Source organism: Cebidichthys violaceus, unplaced genomic scaffold (genome assembly GCF_023349555.1).
Source record: "Cebidichthys violaceus isolate CVI_PGR_0920_01 unplaced genomic scaffold, fCebVio1.0.p SCAF_16, whole genome shotgun sequence".
NCBI classification, from domain to species: domain Eukaryota; kingdom Metazoa; phylum Chordata; class Actinopteri; order Perciformes; family Stichaeidae; genus Cebidichthys; species Cebidichthys violaceus.
The window spans coordinates 13,315,434-13,336,041 of NW_027176329.1; the positions used below are offsets into that span (position 1 = coordinate 13,315,434).

General features: G+C 42.3%; 3 protein-coding genes across 4 annotated transcripts; 1 reads left to right on the plus strand and 2 right to left on the minus strand.

The window, feature by feature from the left end:
- Window positions 1-54: 54 nt before the first annotated feature.
- Window positions 55-4,155, minus strand: xkr8.3 (XK related 8, tandem duplicate 3). The gene is made up of 3 exons (XM_068711366.1): window positions 3,574-4,155; window positions 2,513-2,700; window positions 55-2,310 (listed from the first exon to the last, which is right to left on the minus strand). The coding sequence occupies exons 1-3, from the start codon at window positions 3,897-3,899 to the stop codon at window positions 1,559-1,561; spliced, it is 1,266 nt and encodes a 421-aa protein (XP_068567467.1). The 5' UTR covers window positions 3,900-4,155; the 3' UTR covers window positions 55-1,558.
- A 984-nt stretch (window positions 4,156-5,139) lies between these two features.
- LOC137872873 (serine/arginine-rich splicing factor 6-like) lies at window positions 5,140-11,075 on the plus strand. 2 transcript variants are annotated; one of them, XM_068711368.1, is made up of 6 exons: window positions 5,140-5,338; window positions 6,761-6,990; window positions 8,643-8,749; window positions 9,181-9,395; window positions 9,549-9,626; window positions 10,128-11,075. In XM_068711368.1, exons 1-6 carry the CDS (start codon window positions 5,232-5,234, stop codon window positions 10,663-10,665), a joined length of 1,275 nt encoding a protein of 424 aa, XP_068567469.1. In that variant the 5' UTR covers window positions 5,140-5,231; the 3' UTR covers window positions 10,666-11,075. The 2 variants fall into 2 exon arrangements, with proteins under 2 accessions (XP_068567469.1, XP_068567470.1); XM_068711369.1 differs by lacking the exons at window positions 5,140-5,338; window positions 6,761-6,990 and adding an exon at window positions 7,363-8,213.
- Window positions 11,076-12,120: 1,045 nt separating this feature from the next.
- Window positions 12,121-20,215, minus strand: msto1 (misato mitochondrial distribution and morphology regulator 1). Its single transcript, XM_068711367.1, has 14 exons — window positions 20,038-20,215; window positions 16,997-17,126; window positions 16,637-16,706; window positions 16,448-16,523; window positions 16,025-16,082; window positions 15,764-15,914; window positions 15,159-15,273; window positions 14,888-15,022; window positions 14,639-14,791; window positions 14,109-14,240; window positions 13,849-14,033; window positions 12,967-13,071; window positions 12,752-12,864; window positions 12,121-12,660 (listed from the first exon to the last, which is right to left on the minus strand). The coding sequence occupies exons 1-14, from the start codon at window positions 20,119-20,121 to the stop codon at window positions 12,413-12,415; spliced, it is 1,755 nt and encodes a 584-aa protein (XP_068567468.1). The 5' UTR covers window positions 20,122-20,215; the 3' UTR covers window positions 12,121-12,412.
- Window positions 20,216-20,608: the final 393 nt, after the last annotated feature.

Sequence of the window (20,608 nt, forward strand, 5' to 3'; positions counted from 1 at the left end):
CCTATTCCCACTTTACTGTAAAAAAACAAACAAACAACAAAAATAATTAGAATACAACGTTGGTACCACTTTAATGATTGCACATGGCAAATGAGGTAAAATATTAACAACCAGTAGTGACCTTGACTTTTGGTTTCAGCAGTATGTTGACAAAGAAGTGGATCCACAACACTTTTTGAACCTTAAACCAGAAACAAAGAATGAACCGACAGAGGTGGAAAAAACAAACAAAAAACATCTTAAATTCACTTTTAGGACACCTGATAAACAAAGTGCCTAGAATAATGAGTGTCGCACGGTTTGTAAACAGACACTGAAGTAAACAGAGACGCGAGACATTTAAACAAGCTAAACAAACTGTGGATGAGCAAACAGTAACACTAGTGGTTCTGTACCTGAAGCCAGACTGTCTGCTGTTGTCAAGATAGATACAGTAGATAGATAGAGTAGATAGATACAGTAGATAGATAGAGTAGATAGATACTTTATTAATCCCACAAGGGGACATTTTTTTTAAATATTGTACCCACAATTCTTGGTTGACATTTAAAGAATTGACACTTGACTTGAACTTCGTTCACACCATCTTGATAAAAAAACCTGTCCAGAGGTGTAAAACAGCTGTTTCACACAGTAACAGAACATAGAAATTATAAAAGGAGACCTTATGGTCGAGTCTACATTCAAAGTCCTTCAAATAGGTTCCAGTGGCAGCAGATGTAACAACAAAACACACAAAGAACACAACACACACGTTTTGAGACCCCTCGTTATGTAAAAACCTCAGAAATCCAATCCTGGTCATTCAAATTTAAAGATCAACTACATAAATTAAGATAATTACAAATAAAGTGTTATTTATTCATGTATTTAATATAGTATTGTTTTATATTTATTTGTCTGTGTTTTGGAAATACAAGGTGTTTACACAACAGCAACAACAAACCCATATAACTATATGGTATGTATGGAAAAAGTTATCCCAATGATTTGTATAATTTTACTTCATGTGTAAAGATAACTAAATACTATTTGCTTTGTAGAAAATGTATGAAATAGCTTTCACATTCACCTTCAAGTTATCAAATTACCCCCAGTTTCAAGTAGAGCCGACACATGTGACAATGCATACAGTGAGATCATAACAGTCAGAATTATGTATAAAGTTCAAACCGTGGCAGCTGTCCTCTTTAATATCTATGGTATTAGGACATTGTGGCATCATTCAACAAGCAGGTTTATGGAATATTTGTAAGTGTGTGGATTAGTACAAATATTTTAGTCAAAGTTTCTTTTCCAGGAATTCACTACATTGCAATATGTGTACTGATGTATGATGTATGTACTGATATGAACTTGATTTGATCCATATTGCCCACTCTTTGGTTAAAATGCTGTTTTTGAGCCAGTAATTTGGTTCATGAGATACTGAGCAACTGGTGAGATTTCAGCACATATAGGAAACCGTCCAGTGAGATGGTTGCAGACTATCACAAACGAAGAAGGCGAACATTATCAGGAAGTAAACTTTTAGCCGTGACGCACAACAAGCCAGACATCACAGACGTGATGACTCCGCTCCATTTGTGCCGTCAGAGTTTCTAACGAATCCTTTCTTTGTGTAAAAACGAGCGGCGTGGCCGGCCATCCGTCTGTTGAGGAGCTGGGAGGACAGGTCGCCGTCCTGGATGGAAACGTCTCTGAAGGACACCTCTGCATCGGGCTGATCGACGGGAAGTCCTGGGTCCCTCACCGGCGGCCTCCACAGCTTGGGGTGGAAGCAGCAGTAGTAGAGGGCCTTGAAGAGCAGACCCAGGAGGTAGATGAGCGGTAGAGCGATGAGCAGAGCGAGGGCGTACGACTCGGTCTGGACGGGGTCCCTGTAGCACCACCAGGTCGTCAGCAGGATCATTCCGTCGATGGTGATGAAAGAATGGTAGATGACGCTCCTGCTTCGGGTCTGACCCTCGGCCACGTTGAACCAGCTGAAGTACCAAATGAGCCCCACGGTGGCCCGGTAGAGCCACTCCCCGGCGACGCTGTCCATGAAGTTGGTCTCCTGCCACCAGGCCCACATCGTGAAGACGGACCACAGCATCAGGGAGTGGGCAGCCATGTACCCGGACAGGACCGATGCAAAGAGGGCGAGGGCGGCCACGCGCGGGGCGATCAGCAGCAGGTTCCACAGGAAGTAGATTAAAGAGGAACACCAGCCCTGCTTGGCCTTGTCTGGGAGGAAGGAGCGCAGCGAGCGGTGGTAATCCACCACCATCCAGGCTATGGAAGTGGTCGATGCAGCGATGCTCACGACTGCAAAAAAAAAAGAAAAAAGAAGAAGTTATACAATCAGTGTAGCAACCCGAGAGGAAGTGAACACACGTTCGTGCTGTTTCTCGACTTGCCACAACACAGATAAAAGCTAAACGTGGGTTGCTATCTTTGATTCATTAATAACAAACACCGTCCCAGGCTGAGGAAGTTTGCTTTTCTCGTGGGGTGGAAGTAAACTCACACTGAAAGGTCCTGGCTTTGTTCGTCTGCAGCATGACGTAGATCATCAGGGTGAGCTGGGGGGCGCTCTCGGAGAACGTCTCGATGAGCCGCAGCATGCTGAGGTCGTGCGTCAGGTACACGGCGTACTCCGACCCTTCCTCTTTACGCCACCAAACCCTGAAGCCCTGTCGTATGGCGGAGATGTGCCTGCGTGGAGAGAGGGTCGTTAACCGTGCGTGACACACAGACTGTGAGAAAACTGCCACCACATACCAAACCCCACGCAGCTAAACGTCCTCTTATGAGTATGTGAATAGAAGCAACCTGGCATGATGCATTAGCCTCGCTTGTGCTTCTCATACCTCATTAACTCAGTATTTGTGCATTTATTTGTGCGAGACACTGGTTTGACGTATTGACACACCTGACATGTTCATTTGTGCTCACGATTGACGGCACCTGTCAAATGTTATTAGCTACTTAATCTGTGGGAATATCTTTTTTTTTTTAAAATAGGTACAGAGAGAAGCACTCCTGCAGCTGAGCCAATGGTGCATTATTTCAGTTTTGGCAAGATGAAAATGTGTTTGCATAGTGCATCAATTTATGTAATACGTTTTATTATGATCTTAAAAAAACAGAAAAGCATTTGCAGTCTGATTTAAATAGGTGTAACGTTTTAGGCTGTTTGATTCCGTACATTCAATACAATTTATTTTGTATAGCCCCAAATCACAAATTTGCCTGTACAATCTGTACACATGTGACATCCTCTGTCCCGGGACCCTCACATCGGAACAGGAAGAACCCTTTAACGGGGAGAAAGAAAAGGAAGAAACCTGTCATGTGTACAGATGGACATCATAACAGAGTTACAACACATGAAATGCACATGACAGAACTTATTCATGGGAGTAGTAAGCAGAATAATGATGGAACAATGACGAGCCCTAATAATAGCAGTGGATAGATATGAACTTCAATAGTTACTGAGGGTTTAGCTCAAACAACCAGGTGATCAGCTGCGTCGTTGTGATGATACAGCGGGTTTACTAAAGCTTCACACAGTGGTCGGTCTACCTGCAAAGGAAACCCAGCTGCAGCACATGCAACACGCAGGAGAGCTTCACTCGGTCCCTGAAGAACACGGACGCTCCCACGGTGTGGTTGCGGAACCCCGGCAGCTCTCGGTCATACTTGAACCAGAACCAGCTGAACGTCTGGACCACGACCGACGACAGGACCATGAGGCCGACCAGCACCCCGAACCAGACGACGTCCCCGCGGCAGTAAAGCTCGGTGGCCACCCACACGTCCGAGCCCCAGTCCACCAAGAAGGTACACACTCCGATCACAGAGAAGGCGAAGTCGATCCAGGAGTATTTCGAAAAAGTCGCGCGCTCCATGACAAGTTTTTTTTTGTATTGTTTGCTAGTTGACCAACCAAACGACTTGTTGCTGGTTAGCTAACATTAGGCTAGCGTCCTGTACCGTTATCTCACCTCCCACAGAGACTTCTCTTCACGCCATTGAAGAGAGAAGTTACCAACACTTTTGTATTTGAGCTACAGTTTGAACTCACTCCAATAGCTGATACAACAACGTCGCAGGCATGGCTTCATGGAGAAAAGTGTGTGAAACGACCGACACATAAGAGGGCAGCTGGTGTATTTGTAATGACCCCCCTCCGTGTCTTTGTAGTTGTTAGCCCCGCCCACCGCGGCTCGTGCATGTAGCGACAGGATGTAAAGGTTTCTGTAACTTGTAAAGACCACAGCGCGTGTTCGACAGTAAGCCTGAAACGGTTAGTCGATCATTTGAGTCGTCCGTCGGTATTTTCAATGTGAAAAATTCTGAATGCTGAAATTACTAAGTAAATGTACTCAAGTACATTTAAGGTACCGGTACTGCTACCTCGTAGTTCTACTCTAATTCAGATGCAATGTTGCACTTGCTACTCCACAACATTAATTTTAATGAATGAAGAACCATTAGATCTGACCTTTAGTTACTTCACCTTTCAGATTGAGATTAATAAAACAAATTATAATCATTAATTTAAATATGATGCAATATTGTAGATGAGGATTTAACTATATTGATCTCTCTGGGGAAATTCACAAGCTACCCATAAAGTACATTAATTGGTTAAAATGAGTCCCACTTTTACCAGCTTCAACATCAGAATCGGAATCAGAACCGTTTATTTGCCAGAGTATGTTGCACATACAAGGAATTTGACATGGTGGATAGTGCATAACATTAACCAATCAACACAGTGCAAACAAATAGAAACATATTAACATTTACAATAAAATATAAAATATAGTGCACAGACAAACAGATAACAGTATTTTAAAGTGTAATGTATGTGTAATGTAGTCAAAGTGTATTTAAATATAGAAACTAAATATATAAGTATCAAAAGTAAAAGTAGTCCTTATCCAGAATAGCCCATTTCAGATTCCGATATAAATTAATCATAATTAGCGATCCATTAATATGTAAGGCGGGGCTACTTCGAACTGCTTTACTTTGTACTGATTGGTAAATACCTGAGAGACTGAACTCAGGCCAATTAAACCCATGCAGAAAAAACACGCCCCCTCTGGCCGCGACCTATTGTATCAAAGGAGCGCGTGTGTGTGTGTCTTTGCAGCCTCGCGCCTCATCTCTGTGCTTGGTCGGTTTGAGCCGGATTCGATATTTCGCAAGGTTAGCACACGCAAGCTAGCACGATGTCGAGGGTGTACATCGGAAGACTGAGCTACAGGGCCCGAGAAAAGGACGTGGAGAGATTCTTCAAAGGCTACGGGAAGATACTCGAAGTCGACCTGAAAAACGGGTAACGTTGAGGCTCTATATCGATGTCCATTGTCGGTGAAGCTGCACAGGCCGCACCGTGACGTTAACGTGCAGCATGGGCCTTCTTTTTCGCTGCAGCCTGCTACTGCTATCTAGCTAGTTAGTAGCGTTTGATCTTTACTAATCAATACAGCCGAGAATGTTGTATACGGCGAGGTCTTAGCTTTGCTTAATGCTTGTATTTCTTGATACGCTACCAACGTATAGGTTTGGGTTTGTGAGCTATTGCGCTCTCGCGACCACGGCTAACTAGCTAACGTTAGCTAAGGTTAGACGTGGCAATGTCACAGGCCGTCGTGTGTATTGCAAGCAAACCGCGAGCTAAACGAGCGCGAGTTTCTTCACAATCGCGTGTAACTATAGATTGGATCCGCTTTCTACTTTCTACTGCAGTCCAGCGACAAATGGTTTGTAGGAATCTCCGAGATACTTGGTCACGATCACGCCTCAAGATGTCGTGTTCAAACTTCTTTGTTCAGCCGAGCATTATTAGCTGTGAGTAAGAGATGGCATTGATACTGCTGGCTCTGTCTGTGCACAGTTAATGTCGAAACAACCAGTTATTTTTAGGATTTGAACAGAGTTCACCCGCTTTGTACCATCGCTGTAACATTTCTGTTCATTTTTCATAACTCTACAAATATTAGTTTTTTTTCCCCGCATTTCAGAACAAAAAAAGTATTATTTTATATCAATAGTATATTCTTAGCAAAATTTCGCCTTCACAAACGTAAATTATGTTTTATTTAAGGTTTTTATAAAAGTCATGTAACAATTCATACTAACTATTCAGCACTCAACAAAGCCGAAAGACCTTTAATCGATGTACATTTAACAATTGGCTATCTACTGAATCATTTATTTTTCATTCAGCACTCATCAAAGAGAGTAAAATGCATTAGTGCAGCTTGTTTTTGTCTGTCCACCAGTCCAGAATATAAAGTTTACAATGGAAGAAAAATAATTGCATTTATTTTTTGAGAATATGCTGATTAGTTTTCTGATGCCCTTCCAATTGATTAATCAACTTCATATTTCCACTCTCATCAACATCAGACTAGCAATATTATACACTCGTCCACAAGACAGTTGAGCGTTACATCGTCTTAGTTTGCACTTATTTGTCTTTCAAATTAACCAGCTTGGAAGATGTGATCGTCTTTCCTAAAATCACCTGTGAAAGAGATCTGTAACCAGGTTTCTCTGCTCAAGAACACCTTTTTTTTTTTAAAGGAAAATGTGACCAAAATGTAATTTATTTATTTTTGTTCTGCTATTGCATTAAGTGACTTGTGGAGGTGTGTGTATGGGGTGTCTTTGGCCAATCCTCCACTGTGTTTTCGATTATGAACATCCAAATGATTTGTCGCCAGGTCTTAACATGTGCTCTTCTTTCATAAAGGTATGGGTTTGTTGAATTTGATGACCCACGTGATGCAGATGATGCTGTGTATGACTTGAACGGCAAGGAGTTGTGTGGGGAGAGGGTCATTGTGGAGCACACCAAAGGACCCCGTCGGGATGGAGGTTATGGTGGTAGTGGCGGCGGCGGCGGTGGTGGCGGCGGCGAAAGAGGAGGCGGTGGCGGCGGCGGTGGAGGCGGGGGAGGAGGCGGCGGTGGTGGTGGAAGAAGTAAGTGTTCAATGGAGAATTGTGTTTCTTTCACAAGGATAATGTCATTTGATGAGGGATTTCATTCATTACAGGGAACCATTGAGCTAAATTTCAAAGGGCCAAAAATTTAAGTCCTTGGTGGCTGATGTGCATTCAATTTATGTCCTAGTGTTTGTCATCGAAATTGTAGGTTTGACACTCTGATCAAGGTGGATTGAGTGCAGATGCACTCCAGCTTTTTCAATACCTGGGTATCGGCCGAGTACCGATTCCATACCAGTCATAAGCTGTATGCATCTGTGTGGAAGTGACCATTCTTTTTCATCAGGCTGGACTGAAGCATTGCTTTCCTAATTTTGAAGATATATATATATATATATATATATATATATATATATATATATATACTGGATTAATTATTGTTAAAAAAACAAATTGTTTTAATAGGAATTACAATTCAAGTGTTAACCCTTTTTTTAATGCAGCAACAAATAGGTCGCACAGCTCTACTGATACCTCATCTCCATTCATTGACTGAACAGAGTCTACTTGTGCAGATTTAAATGTAACCCTCACCCCCTCATCTTACTTTCACCAGTATCTGCTGTTGTTGTGGCCTCAGTGAATCCTCCATGGTTTCGATGGCCTGCTTAACATAAAGGCATGTCTCTGTTTCTGGATAGGGCACTCCAGAGCTGCAATTTGTCTTGTTTTTTTTTGTTTTTTTTAGTTCAGTAGGTGTGGGAAGATATTTCCACATCAGTACATGACACAATCAAATTTGTGTGCACCAGAGCCACCAATGACTTGAAAGATCTTTTTGGTTTTAATTTGATGGATTGAAAATGAAGGTACATGTGATGGGGAAATGGCTTACTGATGGAAAGGATATAAATGTCTTAATTTGAACACTGTAAACTTACTATTTGATTGTTAAATATCCTGTAATCTATTCATGTCTTATTCCGTTTTTTATTTTATTTAAAATGATTGTCAATTTAAAGGTAAAGATTTAACAAAGAACCTCAATGTTTTAATTGAAAGAGTCCTTTGCTGACTGCCTGCCCCTATTGCTGGCCATGGTGTCCCCCCTTTCCAAGAGTGTGGTTTGACCATTCTGGGCCCCAGGGCAGACCAAAAAAGGGAGCCATTGTGAATGAAGACCGCTTTTCCCATTAGGCCCAGGCCGGGTGGTGAGGATGCCATGGGGTTAGGATCAGATGTGGGTTCAGCTCTTATAGGTGCCTGAAAAAAGAACATGTTTTGTAACAGTGAAATGTTGTTAGATAAGATAGCTTAGAAACTTGCTTTAGTTCACCGTAAGTACTTCTTTGATCAGTTATTTTTTTGATTTTGTTATTTAGAAAATAGGCATATTGACTTTTTTTATTTTTACCAAAATTTTATAAGCTACAAATGTTAGGTTTAGGCTTTGGAAATCATTTAAATTTTGTAGAAATATTTTTATTTCTTTTTGTAGGATGTAACCAATTTTTTTTTTTTTTTTTTCCTTTTCACCTTTTTTGCTTTTCCCCTTCTTTGTTTCCTTTTTTCCCAAGTGAATATTGATATATTTTGTAGTATGTAGCTTGGAGTTCAGTATTAATGCACTACCATAGTTTCTTTTTGGTCCTCATTTTCTTTCTGTCCTTTCCTTGTTACCTTAAAAGGTGGATATGGCCGCTGGGGAAGAGACAGATATGGTCCACCAATAAGGACAGATTATCGGCTCATTGTTGAGAATCTTTCCAGCCGCTGCAGCTGGCAGGACTTGAAGGTATGAAGCTTTTTTTCTTCTGTGATAAGGAAGTGTTGTCCAAACGCCAATAAGTAATGCACCTGAAGTGTTCTTAAGAACTCCATATTTAGAAATATAAATGCACAAACTGTCAACCAGTTTAACGTGATGTTCTCTGTTTGTCTGAAATGCTTTACTTGATGATGCATTTCCTCAACAGTTACAAGGAATATTGAAATGGATAATTGCTGTCCAGGCTATTAGAGATTAACTTAAACACATGAAACAAATGGAGGCATCAGTCCCACCTCTTTAGAGAATAATACACAAAGACAAACTTTAAGATGGCCATGCTAACGCATTTTCCCCCTTTTGAGTTTGTCAGCATGTCGTTCATTTCTCTCCTGAGCTGAGCATGTCGATTAAAGTCGCCCCGTTTCCCTGATCACTGTGTTTCCGTTTCTCTAAAGGACTACATGAGGCAGGCCGGGGAGGTGACTTACGCCGACACCCACAAGGGCCGGAGGAATGAGGGGGTGATCGAGTTCAGGCTCTACTCCGACATGAAGAGGGCTCTGGAGAAGCTCGATGGCACAGAAGTGAACGGCAGAAAGATCCGGCTGATCGAGGACCGCCCCGGAGCCAGACGCAAACGCTCTTATTCTCGCAGCCGCAGCCATTCCAGGTAATTCCACAAGGCTTCCTGATGTATGTTGTTTCTGAATGCAGTGTGAGTAATTGTACTGCAATGCACTAGGATTTAAACTGGCCTAGCGACAAATGCCGCCTCATACGATCCCTTCTGCTTGTTGCTAATTGTTGCTACCCGTGTTCTCAGGTCCCGCTCCAGGAGCCGCAGGTCTCGCAAGAGCCGCAGCCGCAGTGAGAGCAGCAGTCGCAGCCGCTCCCGCTCCAGGTGAGAGATCCAAACCATCGGAGGGGATGTTTCTGTAGGGAATAGAGCCGTCAATAAACAGAGTAAACTAACTTGAGGAAGCCGTCTTTTTAGATTAGTTTGTTCTTGGTCCTAGTTCAGTTGCTGTGTCCAAACTGCATTCGATCTCCCAATCAAAAGATTTTGATTGGGAGATCTCCAGTACGTAAGATGAGAGCACATGTTTCTATGAATAGATTTTCATGAAAGTGCACAGGTGCATGCGCTGGTGTGCAAGTAGCCTACAGCTGCTGACAGCAAGTAGAAGCCTGATATCTACAGCTGTTTAATCTAAGCAGGCCAAGGCCACATGCTCCTGCTGTCGACTGATGGGTCATCTGTCTGCCATAAAGACGGGGCTGAATGTGGCAGAGTAAAAATACTCTCCACGCCCTGTGTGGAGGGTCTTGTTTTTTTAAAAGTGAAAGAAGGTTGGCCACAGCAAGGAATCAAACACTAAGTTCCATCTGGTTTTGTCCACAGAGCGGCGTCCCACTCCCGCAGCCGATCTCGCAGCAAGAAGAACAAGATCAAGGTCAAGAAGGAGGAGGAAGAGCGCAGCAACGGCGCTCCGAAGAAGGAGCGCAGCAGGAGCCGCAGCCCCAAAAGCTGCAGCCCCAAGAGCCGTAGTTCCAAGAGCCGCAGCCCCAAGAGTAAAAAGAGCAAGAAAGACGGGAAGAAGAACAAGAAGGATGAGTCCAGGTCCAGGTCTCGCTCTCGTTCCAGGTCTCGTTCAAGATCTGGGATTAAGGATCGCTCCAGGAAATCCGGCTCAAAGGGCCGTGAGCAGCCTAAGAGCGAGGACGAGGGAGGCGAGGCCGAACGTGGCTCCCGCTCTCGTTCACGCTCCCCTGCCGAATCCAAAACCAGAGCCAGGTCTAAATCCAAGTCCAAATCCCGCTCCCCCTCCCCTGCCAAAGTCCGCTCCCGCTCTCGATCCGCCTCCCGCTCCGAGTCCCGCTCCAAGTCCCGCTCCAAATCCCGCTCCCAGTCTCGTTCTCGCTCCCGTTCCCGCTCGTAGTTCAGATTTTGAACAGTTTTGTCTTGATCCCTATTCCCAGTGTCTCCCCCTGCCCGCCATTTACATTCCCCAAACCCCTCCACCCCCCCGCCTCCCGTTTTTTGATAACTAGCTGTAGATGACCAGGCACTCGACGTCTTTTATGCACACGCTACTCCATTTCATTTGACTTTTACTCTGCGTAATTTTTCATTAGCTCTATCTCGTATGGGGGTGTTTGTAAAACAACAGGGTGCAAATCTCAGTTTTCTAAGTTTAAATGATGGTATGGTGTGTGTCTTAGCCTTTTTTAATCCAATGTAGAAGCATACTGTTTAGTCAAAAAGCCTGGTGGGAAGAAGTTCCACCATCTCATCTTTTTGTGAAATCCTTGTATCATTTTATTTCAGATTAAAGAAACACCTGTTATACATTTGTCATTGGATTTGAGTTTTTGTATTGGTCAGTGAGCGAATGTCAGTTGGAACAAATGTTAATTTCCACAGTTTTCTGATATCCGTGGCTGAAAGAGTCCCAAAGAAGACTCCATTTGTGAACTTCAGCTCATTATCTTTTGACAAATTTCTATTTTTTTATTACAGTAAGAGCTGAATGGGCTTCAGTTAGAAAAGGGAACTAAAATCAATTGTTTCTGATCCTTCCATGGGATTTGTTGATAGTAATAAAACTCTTTGAATGTCTAAAACAAGCATTCTGCCTAAAATGTGTTCCAGTTATGCAACTGTCTAGAACTACAAAGCATTTGTGGTGGCCGGGTCAAACTTGTTTAATATGAAATTGGCATTTAGCCTTTTCTGGCTGTTGGCCACTTTCAGCTCTGGCAGTGAGGTTAAGAGAAGAGGTCTCTGAGACCTCAATGATGGGATTTTAGGGGCCGATTGCTAAAGTTAGTATCTGCTGATTTAATCACGTGTCCTTCACACTCCTAACATGGCGTGAGTCCGTAATAAAAAACGGCAGTTAAACTAAGCCATTTCTAATATAGTTGATGGGCTGACTTCAAAATTGTGTTGGGTAGAAATCGATGGAATTGAAACAATAAAAAGGTCAATCAAAAGCGTTGGCAAGGACTGAAAAAAATTCCATTAATCAGAATTGGATCATTTCAATTTATAATAAAAGCAAATTGTAAAGCAGGCAAACAAGTATTGAAAACATTTACTTTCTTAAATGTGTCTGATCAGCCTTTATATAGCTCACCAAACAAACTAGAATGAATATTGGCACATCAATTGGAGCAGCTTTAAGTTAAAGTTGTACTTTCTGGATCTGCATGATGTAAACTGTCATCGGAGCGCCTGATTGGCTGGCGTCCTCCAGAGTAAAAACGGATCTACCATGTGTCTGTTTGGTAGGATAACTGTGGCTTTACAAACCCGAAATGTGTGCTATGAACTCTTATTTGAATTCATGGTCGGAGCAACCAGTGGCCAAAACAAAGGTGAGACGAGCATCTTAATGTAAATGCAGCCATTTTATAGCATATCCTTCGTATAAAACAGTTAATTACAGATAAACAGTCATCTGAGGAAATGTAACCACAGTCCATACAGTCACATGATGCTACATCCCCTCATGGTTCAACACATGTAGAGGTCTAACTTAATATATCCTCATCTGTTTGCATGTCATTCAGTCCTGGTCCTTCACAAAGCGAGGGCACAGCTCCTCTTCATCGCTCTGTCTGAGTGCATGCATGCTGATGCCAGACAGGTCGGCAGTCTATCCAGATCGACCCATAAGACTGTCAGTCGTCATCCTCTTCTGAGGAGGAGTGCGTCATCTCGTCGCGGTAACACCGGCCCAGCAGGCGCAGCTCCTCCAGGGCCTCCTTGTAGTCGGCCATTTCGGGCCCCTGGGAGAGGAAGCTGGGGGCCACTCGGCAGATGTCCAGGGCAACGGCGCCGCGATGAAGCTCGGACAGCCACGAGCCGAGAGCGGGACCCGACTGGAGGGACGTCATGACGGGCGCGGAGGAGACCGGAGGGGCTCGAGCTGCAGAGATGGGATTCATTTATTAAAAAAAAAACATTGGAGGGAAACGTTGTTTTAAGCTACAAACAGAGTGAAATAGAAATACGCTCACAGCCAGGCGAAGGAGACTGGCTCTGCAGGAAGCCCTGAGTGTTGAGGGAGTGACTGAATATCTGAGGGAAAGGTGGCGTCAGCGCACTGGGTGTAGACACCAAGTGCAGAGCCCTGAAGAGACGAGATAGAGGGAGTTGGGTTTAAATACATATATACTGTATAAACAAGTAGAATGATTCGTTGGTTGGCAGCATGTGACGGGGTGGGACTCACAGAGGAGACGTAGGATAGAAAGATTGGATGTAGGACTCCAGAACGTCCTCCCCGCTGTGGAGGCCGTGCAGAGGAGTGGCTGGCTGAGTCCCTGGAGGCAGAGAGCTGGTGGATGTAAAAGAGTTCAGCGACACAGTAAAAGGTGATATCAGGTTTGATGCCTGCATCTTTCTATAACTCATTTTCCTCTGATTATCTTCATTTGTAAGCCTGTTGACTCAATGTGTTTTTTTTGCATTTTTGTTACTTGACTTTATGGTTGATTCATTTATTTTTGTACGCTTTCTACACATGTAAACTCTGCGTTGTTAAGCACTTTTCAAACCATCCTTATCCCGCATGCTTTTATCTTTCATCTTTTTTTAGCACAAACTTGGCTATAAATCTGACTCATCATTTTCATCAATTTAATATTTAAGTATCAAGCTGCCAGGAACCCAAAACATTAAAAGGAAAAGTTACAAGCATCTAAAAAAAAACAACCTCCACAACTAATTTCGGGCTTTTTTTCATTGAAAGTCGATGTAGAAAGTTATGGCGTGCAGATATGAATGAGACACTTAAACTGGTCTACCCAGCTTGTCTTGACTTGATATATAAATAAAGTTATATAATAATAATACGATTTATTTACATAGCACCCTTCATAACATAAAAAGACACTTAAAGTGCTCGACAAGAACACAAAACAATAAAATTCTAAAAATCCAAAACAATATAAAACTAGTAATAAATTTGGTAGTGGTAAAAAAAAAAAAAAATTAAGATATAAGAACGATAAAAACAAAATGAAAATGAAATACATATTTAGAAAAAGGTGGAATTAATAAAAGCCAGATTGTAAAGTGTGGTTCATTATTAATGTGTTCATAAACGTCTCACCTTGTGAGTCTCTGGCCCTCGAACCCTTTGAGTGTCGCCCACTGGCCATAGCAACGACCGTCGCCGGGTTCAGGGCAAGCCGATAGCGATTTCCAGGGCAATGCATCCGCGCAGGCGCTCAGGGCTTCGGGGAGAGAGCCGCCGTGCATCATGGGAAAGGGGACGGCGCCATAAGCGGCCACCACCTAGGGTTTCAAATCACACCGTGAGCCCAGAGGCTTGAAAACAAACGAGGGTCTACTCCAGCAGCAGTACGTCACCTTTCTGCCAGACACGGCCAGCGAGTCTGCCACCTGCCACATGGGGGCGCTGTTGTTCTTCAGCCTGTAAGGCAAAGTGAGGGCATCGAGGGCTAGAGCCAGCACGGAGCTGGAGTGGTACCACAGAGAGGGCTGAGGCGGGAAAGACAAACACACGGACCGTTAGACACCGACGAGATCAGATATATACTCATGCACACACGCACATACAGGAAGCGTGTATCAGAGTCTTAACATGACCACATCTAAACTCTGAGTCTTAAAAAGACATTTTATTTAAAGACGAATCGTGTGGTTTGGTGTTGCGCTACTTCAGAAACGCTTATTTTTATTTCCATTCATCATCACCATGTTTCTCTCATTTTCATTTATGTGTTCAATCAAATTTAATTCAAACAAAGTCAATTAAATATGTCAAAATAAATCATTGAAAAGCTCTTAAAAAATATCAACCCAGTTAAATTACCATTAAACATATCTTTAAAAGTCTGACAATAATAAATAAGTGATTTTAAAAATAAAAAACTCACATCATAATTTAGGTGGGGGAACACTACGGGAGCTGAGGGCCGTCTCCCCAGTCCACCACGCAGGGTCAGCGGGCAGAAGAAGGAGCTGTGGGTGGCCATGTTGACCGTTCCCAGCGCGCAGTTCAACACGTGGTAGAGCTCCTTCATCGGAGTCTGGTTAAACAGGAAGAACACAGTGAGTACAGAGGCCCATTCACAAAACATCTGCTGTCACACCCCCTCTTAACCGGCTGGAGTTCCGTGACTCACTGAATTGGGGTGACTGACGGGCGCCATCCCCCAGGTTAGGATGCCTCTTCCGCCGTAAGAGTCCTGCAGCATCTCCGTGACCTTCGACCCCAGACCGGCGAAGCCATCGGCCAGGTCACAGAAGACCTGGAAACCCTGAGATGACAAACAGCACAAAATACATCAGCAACGTTTCACACCGGAATAACTTAAGATTGAGCGTTTGGGAAGTTTAACCTGAAATATCTATGTAAAATAATACAGTACAGTAAAATAAAAAAAAGAGTCTTACCTGAAGGTAATCACACTCCTCTACAAAGAAGTGAAGTTTGTCCTCCAGCTGCTCGAGCACCGAGCCCTGCAGGAGAGCCTCTCCCTGGCCAAAGGCCTCCAGACGGTGAGCCTCCCTGCACACAAAAAAGAGACATCACTGCAACAGCGGCATTTTTGTCACTAATGCTATATGACAGAATACATTCATCGACATCTGAAAAGGAAGCGTGGGGATTAACCGCAGCGGACTTTGGGACGATCACGGCCGACCAACCAGCCGGACCAAACACCACCAGGGAGGAGAGCCCAGATGGAAGCTAAGCTAGCCCAGCTAGGACCTGAGGCTACTCCACTACCCAGCATGCTCCTGACTGTCTGATGCCCGGTTTCGTTGTGCATCCCTCTGTTGCATAATGACAATAAATGATCTTTGAATCCGTGAGATTGAGCCCACAGAGAGCACTCTGTGATTAAAGCCCAAATCTGTGTAAAGCCTGACATCTACTGGAGAAAAGCAGTTCCTGGTCTTTGGCACCATGTCATTTTGTTATCCATGTGGGGGGGAAATTAAATTCACCTCATTTTGGCGAAACACAGTGCAGGAAGTGCGACGTGGCACCTTACCCGTCATGGTTGTACTGGTGGATGACGGAGACGGTGCGAGGGTGCAGGTGGATCCTGAGGAAGTCGGACCACACCCTCACGCTGCCCTCCAGGCAGTAGCCCTTTTGGATCCGAGCCAGCTGGCTGTTCACGGTGTCCACACTCACTGCACCTGCCGGGAGGGGAGGAGTTTCTAGAATGGTCGCTGCCGAGCGTGACGCTAAATCTTCGAGTATGTCGTGCAGAGTATTTAAAGAAGGTTTCCTTTAAGGGTTTTCTCACCTGAGCGCTGAAGCACGGGACTGGAGTAAAAACTATCTTCAGCAAGGATCTCCCCTCTCTGGAGACAAGAAAAGAAAAACAGCTGTCAGGATAACGATTTGTATGAAGCTGCAACACTACGCCTCTACCGTAGATTTAAAAAAGAACAAAGAAAAGCAAACATGTTGTGCATTTCTAGAAGCAGTGTGGATGCTATCAAGCTGGTAAAAAGGTAAATAGACAGACACCTTTGTACACAAATATACAATCAATACTAACATCAAAAGTAGCAATGCATGACTGCCTCATACGATCTAATCACACTAGATCAAGATACTTCTTCAGATGTATAGATCACCATTATTATAAATGGCTTGGCATCACTGTGTCATGTCAATATTGTGAAGGAAAATCGTATGTGTCGTTTCCACCACAGATACTCACATCCAGCTTGTCCAGGTCTTCGAGAAAGCAGTTCTTCTTAGCTGGACTTTCTTTGTGCACCATGAGGCTTCCCTCCCTGCAGGAAGGAGCGCATTTTTGTAACATCAAAAAAAGACTAAGAATTGTCCAAACAGAAATCTGTTGGGCCCTTAAATGTGTAAACACATGTGCATGCAGAGACTTATTTACCACGTGGCAGCGGAGGTGTCTTTGCCGGTGTCATACAGACTTCCCTCCTGCCGTAGAGTCCGGAGACTTCCTGTTACGGACAGAGAGAGAGAGAGAGAGAGAGAGAGAGAGAGAGAGAGAGAGAGAGAGAGAGAGAGAGAGAGAGAGAGAGAGAGAGAGAGAGAGGTGATTCAGCTGAGCGAGCATCACACACATCACTAGTGACTGTACGGACCTGTATCCAACTAAGAAACAAAACCGTTTATTATGTAGTTAAACTAAACAACGTACATTTAAATCAGAACAGAAATATAAAGCTGCCCCAGCAAAGACGATGTTTTCAGCATTCATTTTAAAAAGCGCGTGATAGGAAGACGTTACCTTTGAGATCCATGGCGATGAGGCGAGGTGTGTGGGTGACATGTCCGCCCGAAGTCTGTCCTTCACGAAACAGGATGTCACTCTGGATCTCACTCGGTGGCGTCTCTGGATCGTACGATAAAGATGCATCCTGCATGCAAACACAAGCCCGTCGTCATTTACCCGTCACAGACTGTGATGGTATTATTATTATTTTTTTAAATACCACAATAGCTCCATCGCATTCATCGAATCAGCATCGAAACATCAAATCGTAAAGTATTCTCAACAGTGAAAAGAAAAAGAAAAAAGAAAAACAAATAGATCGACAAATGACATTAGTCATTTCTGTTTTTGAGAAAAAATGTGTGACATTCAAAAACTTCCAACAGAGTACAGTAATAACTTAAAACTCCATCATCAATCATCAGAATGACTGACATAGTACAGCGTTGTCTTATGTGTCCATGTGGGCTGAGCTGTGTATATTGCATTTATAATGATTTAGTTTTCAGATCCTTTACTTGAGAATAAACACTCTGTGAAAATACTCCAATGGAAGTAATATTCCTGGATTCAGAAACTTACTAAAGTAAAAGTATGTAGGTATAGGTATTCACTGTGCAGTAATACTGTTACCTGTCAGTATTGTACTATATATGATGCCACTGTATTAATATCACTGCTGTGTTCCTATGTATGTTCTATTTTACTGCTGTAGATGTTGTAGAAGTCCTGTATATAAAGTTGGGTAGTTTGATTTATGATAAGATCATCATATGTTATAGCGTCTCTTTTTATCATGAGCTCAGAAAAACTGTGTTGTGTTTTTTTTTAGCTTTGTGAAGATGCAGCTTTTTGATCCAAGAGGATTTTTTTGGGAAAAAAAATCAACAAATGTGGATATAGATGGTTTTCACTGGACAGGAAACTATACAAGAAGCTATCAATCATAGACAGTATACAAGAAGCTATCTACCATAGCCTGTATACAAGAAGCTATCAACCATAGACTGTATACAAGAAGCTATCTATCATAGACTGTATACAAGAATCTATCTACCATAGCCTGTATACAAGAAGCTATCAACCATAGACTGTATACAAGATGCTATCAACCATAGACTGTACACAAGATGCTATCAACCATAGACTGTATACAAGAAGCTATCAACCATAGACTGTATACAAGATGCTATCAACCATAGACTGTACACAAGATGCTATCTACCATAGACTGTATACAAGAAGCTATCAACCATAGACTGTATACAAGATGCTATCTATCATAGACTGTATACAAGATGCCATCTACCATAGACTGTATACAAGAAGCTATCAACCATAGACTGTATACAAGAAGCTATCTATCATAGACTGTATACAAGAATCTATCTACCATAGCCTGTATACAAGAAGCTATCAACCATAGACTGTATACAAGATGCTATCAACCATAGACTGTATACAAGAAGCTATCTATCATAGACTGTATACAAGATGCTATCAACCATAGACTGTATACAAGATGCTATCAACCATAGACTGTATACAAGATGCTATCTATCATAGACTGTACACAAGATGCTATCTACCATAGACTGTATACAAGAAGCTATCAACCATAGACTGTATACAAGATGCTATCTACCATAGACTGTATACAAGATGCTATCTACCATAGACTGTTTACAAGATGCTATCTAACATAGACTGTATACAAGATGCTATCTACCATAGACTGTATACAATATGCTATCTACCATAGACTGTATACAATATGCTATCTACCATAGACTGTATACAAGAAGCTATCTATCATAGACTGTATACAAGATGCTATCTACTATAGACTGTATACAATATGCTATCTAACATAGACTGTATACAAGAAGCTATCAATCATAGACTGTATACAAGATGCTATCTACCATAGACTGTATACAAGAAGCTATCTATCATAGACTGTATACAAGATGCTGTCTGCTATAGACTGTATACAATATGTTATCTACCATAGACTGTATACAAGAAGCTATCAATCATAGACTGTATACAAGATGCTATCTACCATAGACTGTATACAAGAAGCTATCAATCATAGACTGTATACAAGAAGCTATCTATCATAGACTGTATACAAGAAGCTATCTATCATAGACTGTATACAAGATGCTATCTACCATAGACTGTATACAATATGCTATCTAACATAGACTGTATACAAGATGCTATCAATCATAGACTGTATACAAGATGCTATCTACCATAGACTGTATACAAGAAGCTATCTATCATAGACTGTATACAAGATGCTATCTACTATAGACTGTATACAAGATGCTATCTACCATAGACTGTATACAAGAAGCTATCTATCATAGACTGTATACAAGATGCTATCTACTATAGACTGTATACAATATGTTATCTACCATAGACTGTATACAAGATGCTATCTAACATAGACTGTACACAAGAAGCTATCAATCATAGACAGTATACAAGATGCTATCTACCATAGACTGTATAAAATAAGCTATCAACCATAGACTGTATACAAGAAGCTATCAATCATAGACAGTATACAAGAAGCTATCTACCATAGACTATATACGAGAAGCTATCCTCTACAGGACATTTTCAGCTGGATGCAGGGGGCTCAGAGATGACTAATGACAATGACAAAGTGACTCAGCATCTCCGTCATTCAGACAGAGTCTAATATCACGTTGTGTATCATGTGAAGCGATGCATCTGTATCTTCTACCAGAGAATCACACCAATGTCGGTCAAAAACTATGATAAGCTGATCACAAATATACTGCTGACTTCAGTCTTGACAGTTAGCAGCGTTAGCATCATAAAGCCTGACCACCGTTATCTTTATGAGCTCCATCCCGTCGGGTGTGCTCGGTCTGTTCAAAGGACCACACAGCGCACATTCACGTTGCTGTTAATATTGTAGCTTTCTCTGCAGCTTGGAAGAGAGATCGAGTACTCCCTCAAGTTTGACTACACATGCGACGCTAACATTAGCTAGCTTAGCGTTAGCCGCTTACCTGTAAATTCCACCAGTGAGTCCCAACAAAGTTTGAATAATGTCCCAACTGGAGAGTGATGACTTCCTTACAAAAGTTACTCATTGTGACGAAAATCAACAATCAGGATAACATGTAAAATCGTCTACAAGTTTGAACATGATGGACATGTTTGGGACATGGTTTGGAAATGACAACACCGAACAGCAACAACCAAACACGACGTTGTGCCTCACACGAAGGAGCTTCTGTGATTGGCTCAGAGAAACGTATGAAGAAATGTGATTGGATGTATAAATGACGTACTTATTAAAGTCTGGTTTCGCCGTGCCTTAGCTGCACGTGCGGTCACTGCAAACTAGTCCTCTCAGTTTTAGCAAAATTGAAATAGAGAAGGACGTGTTATATGTACATTTTAAAATAATACATGGATGCCCAAATGCATTACGTAATTATTATTATTTTGTTGTATTGTCAAAAAAGAAATTGTTGAATACTATTATAAAAACGGTTTGGAAAATTGTTTTAGAATACCAGAAAAGCACAACACCAATGAATACAATAAAACATAATATTTAGTAATATCTCTGTA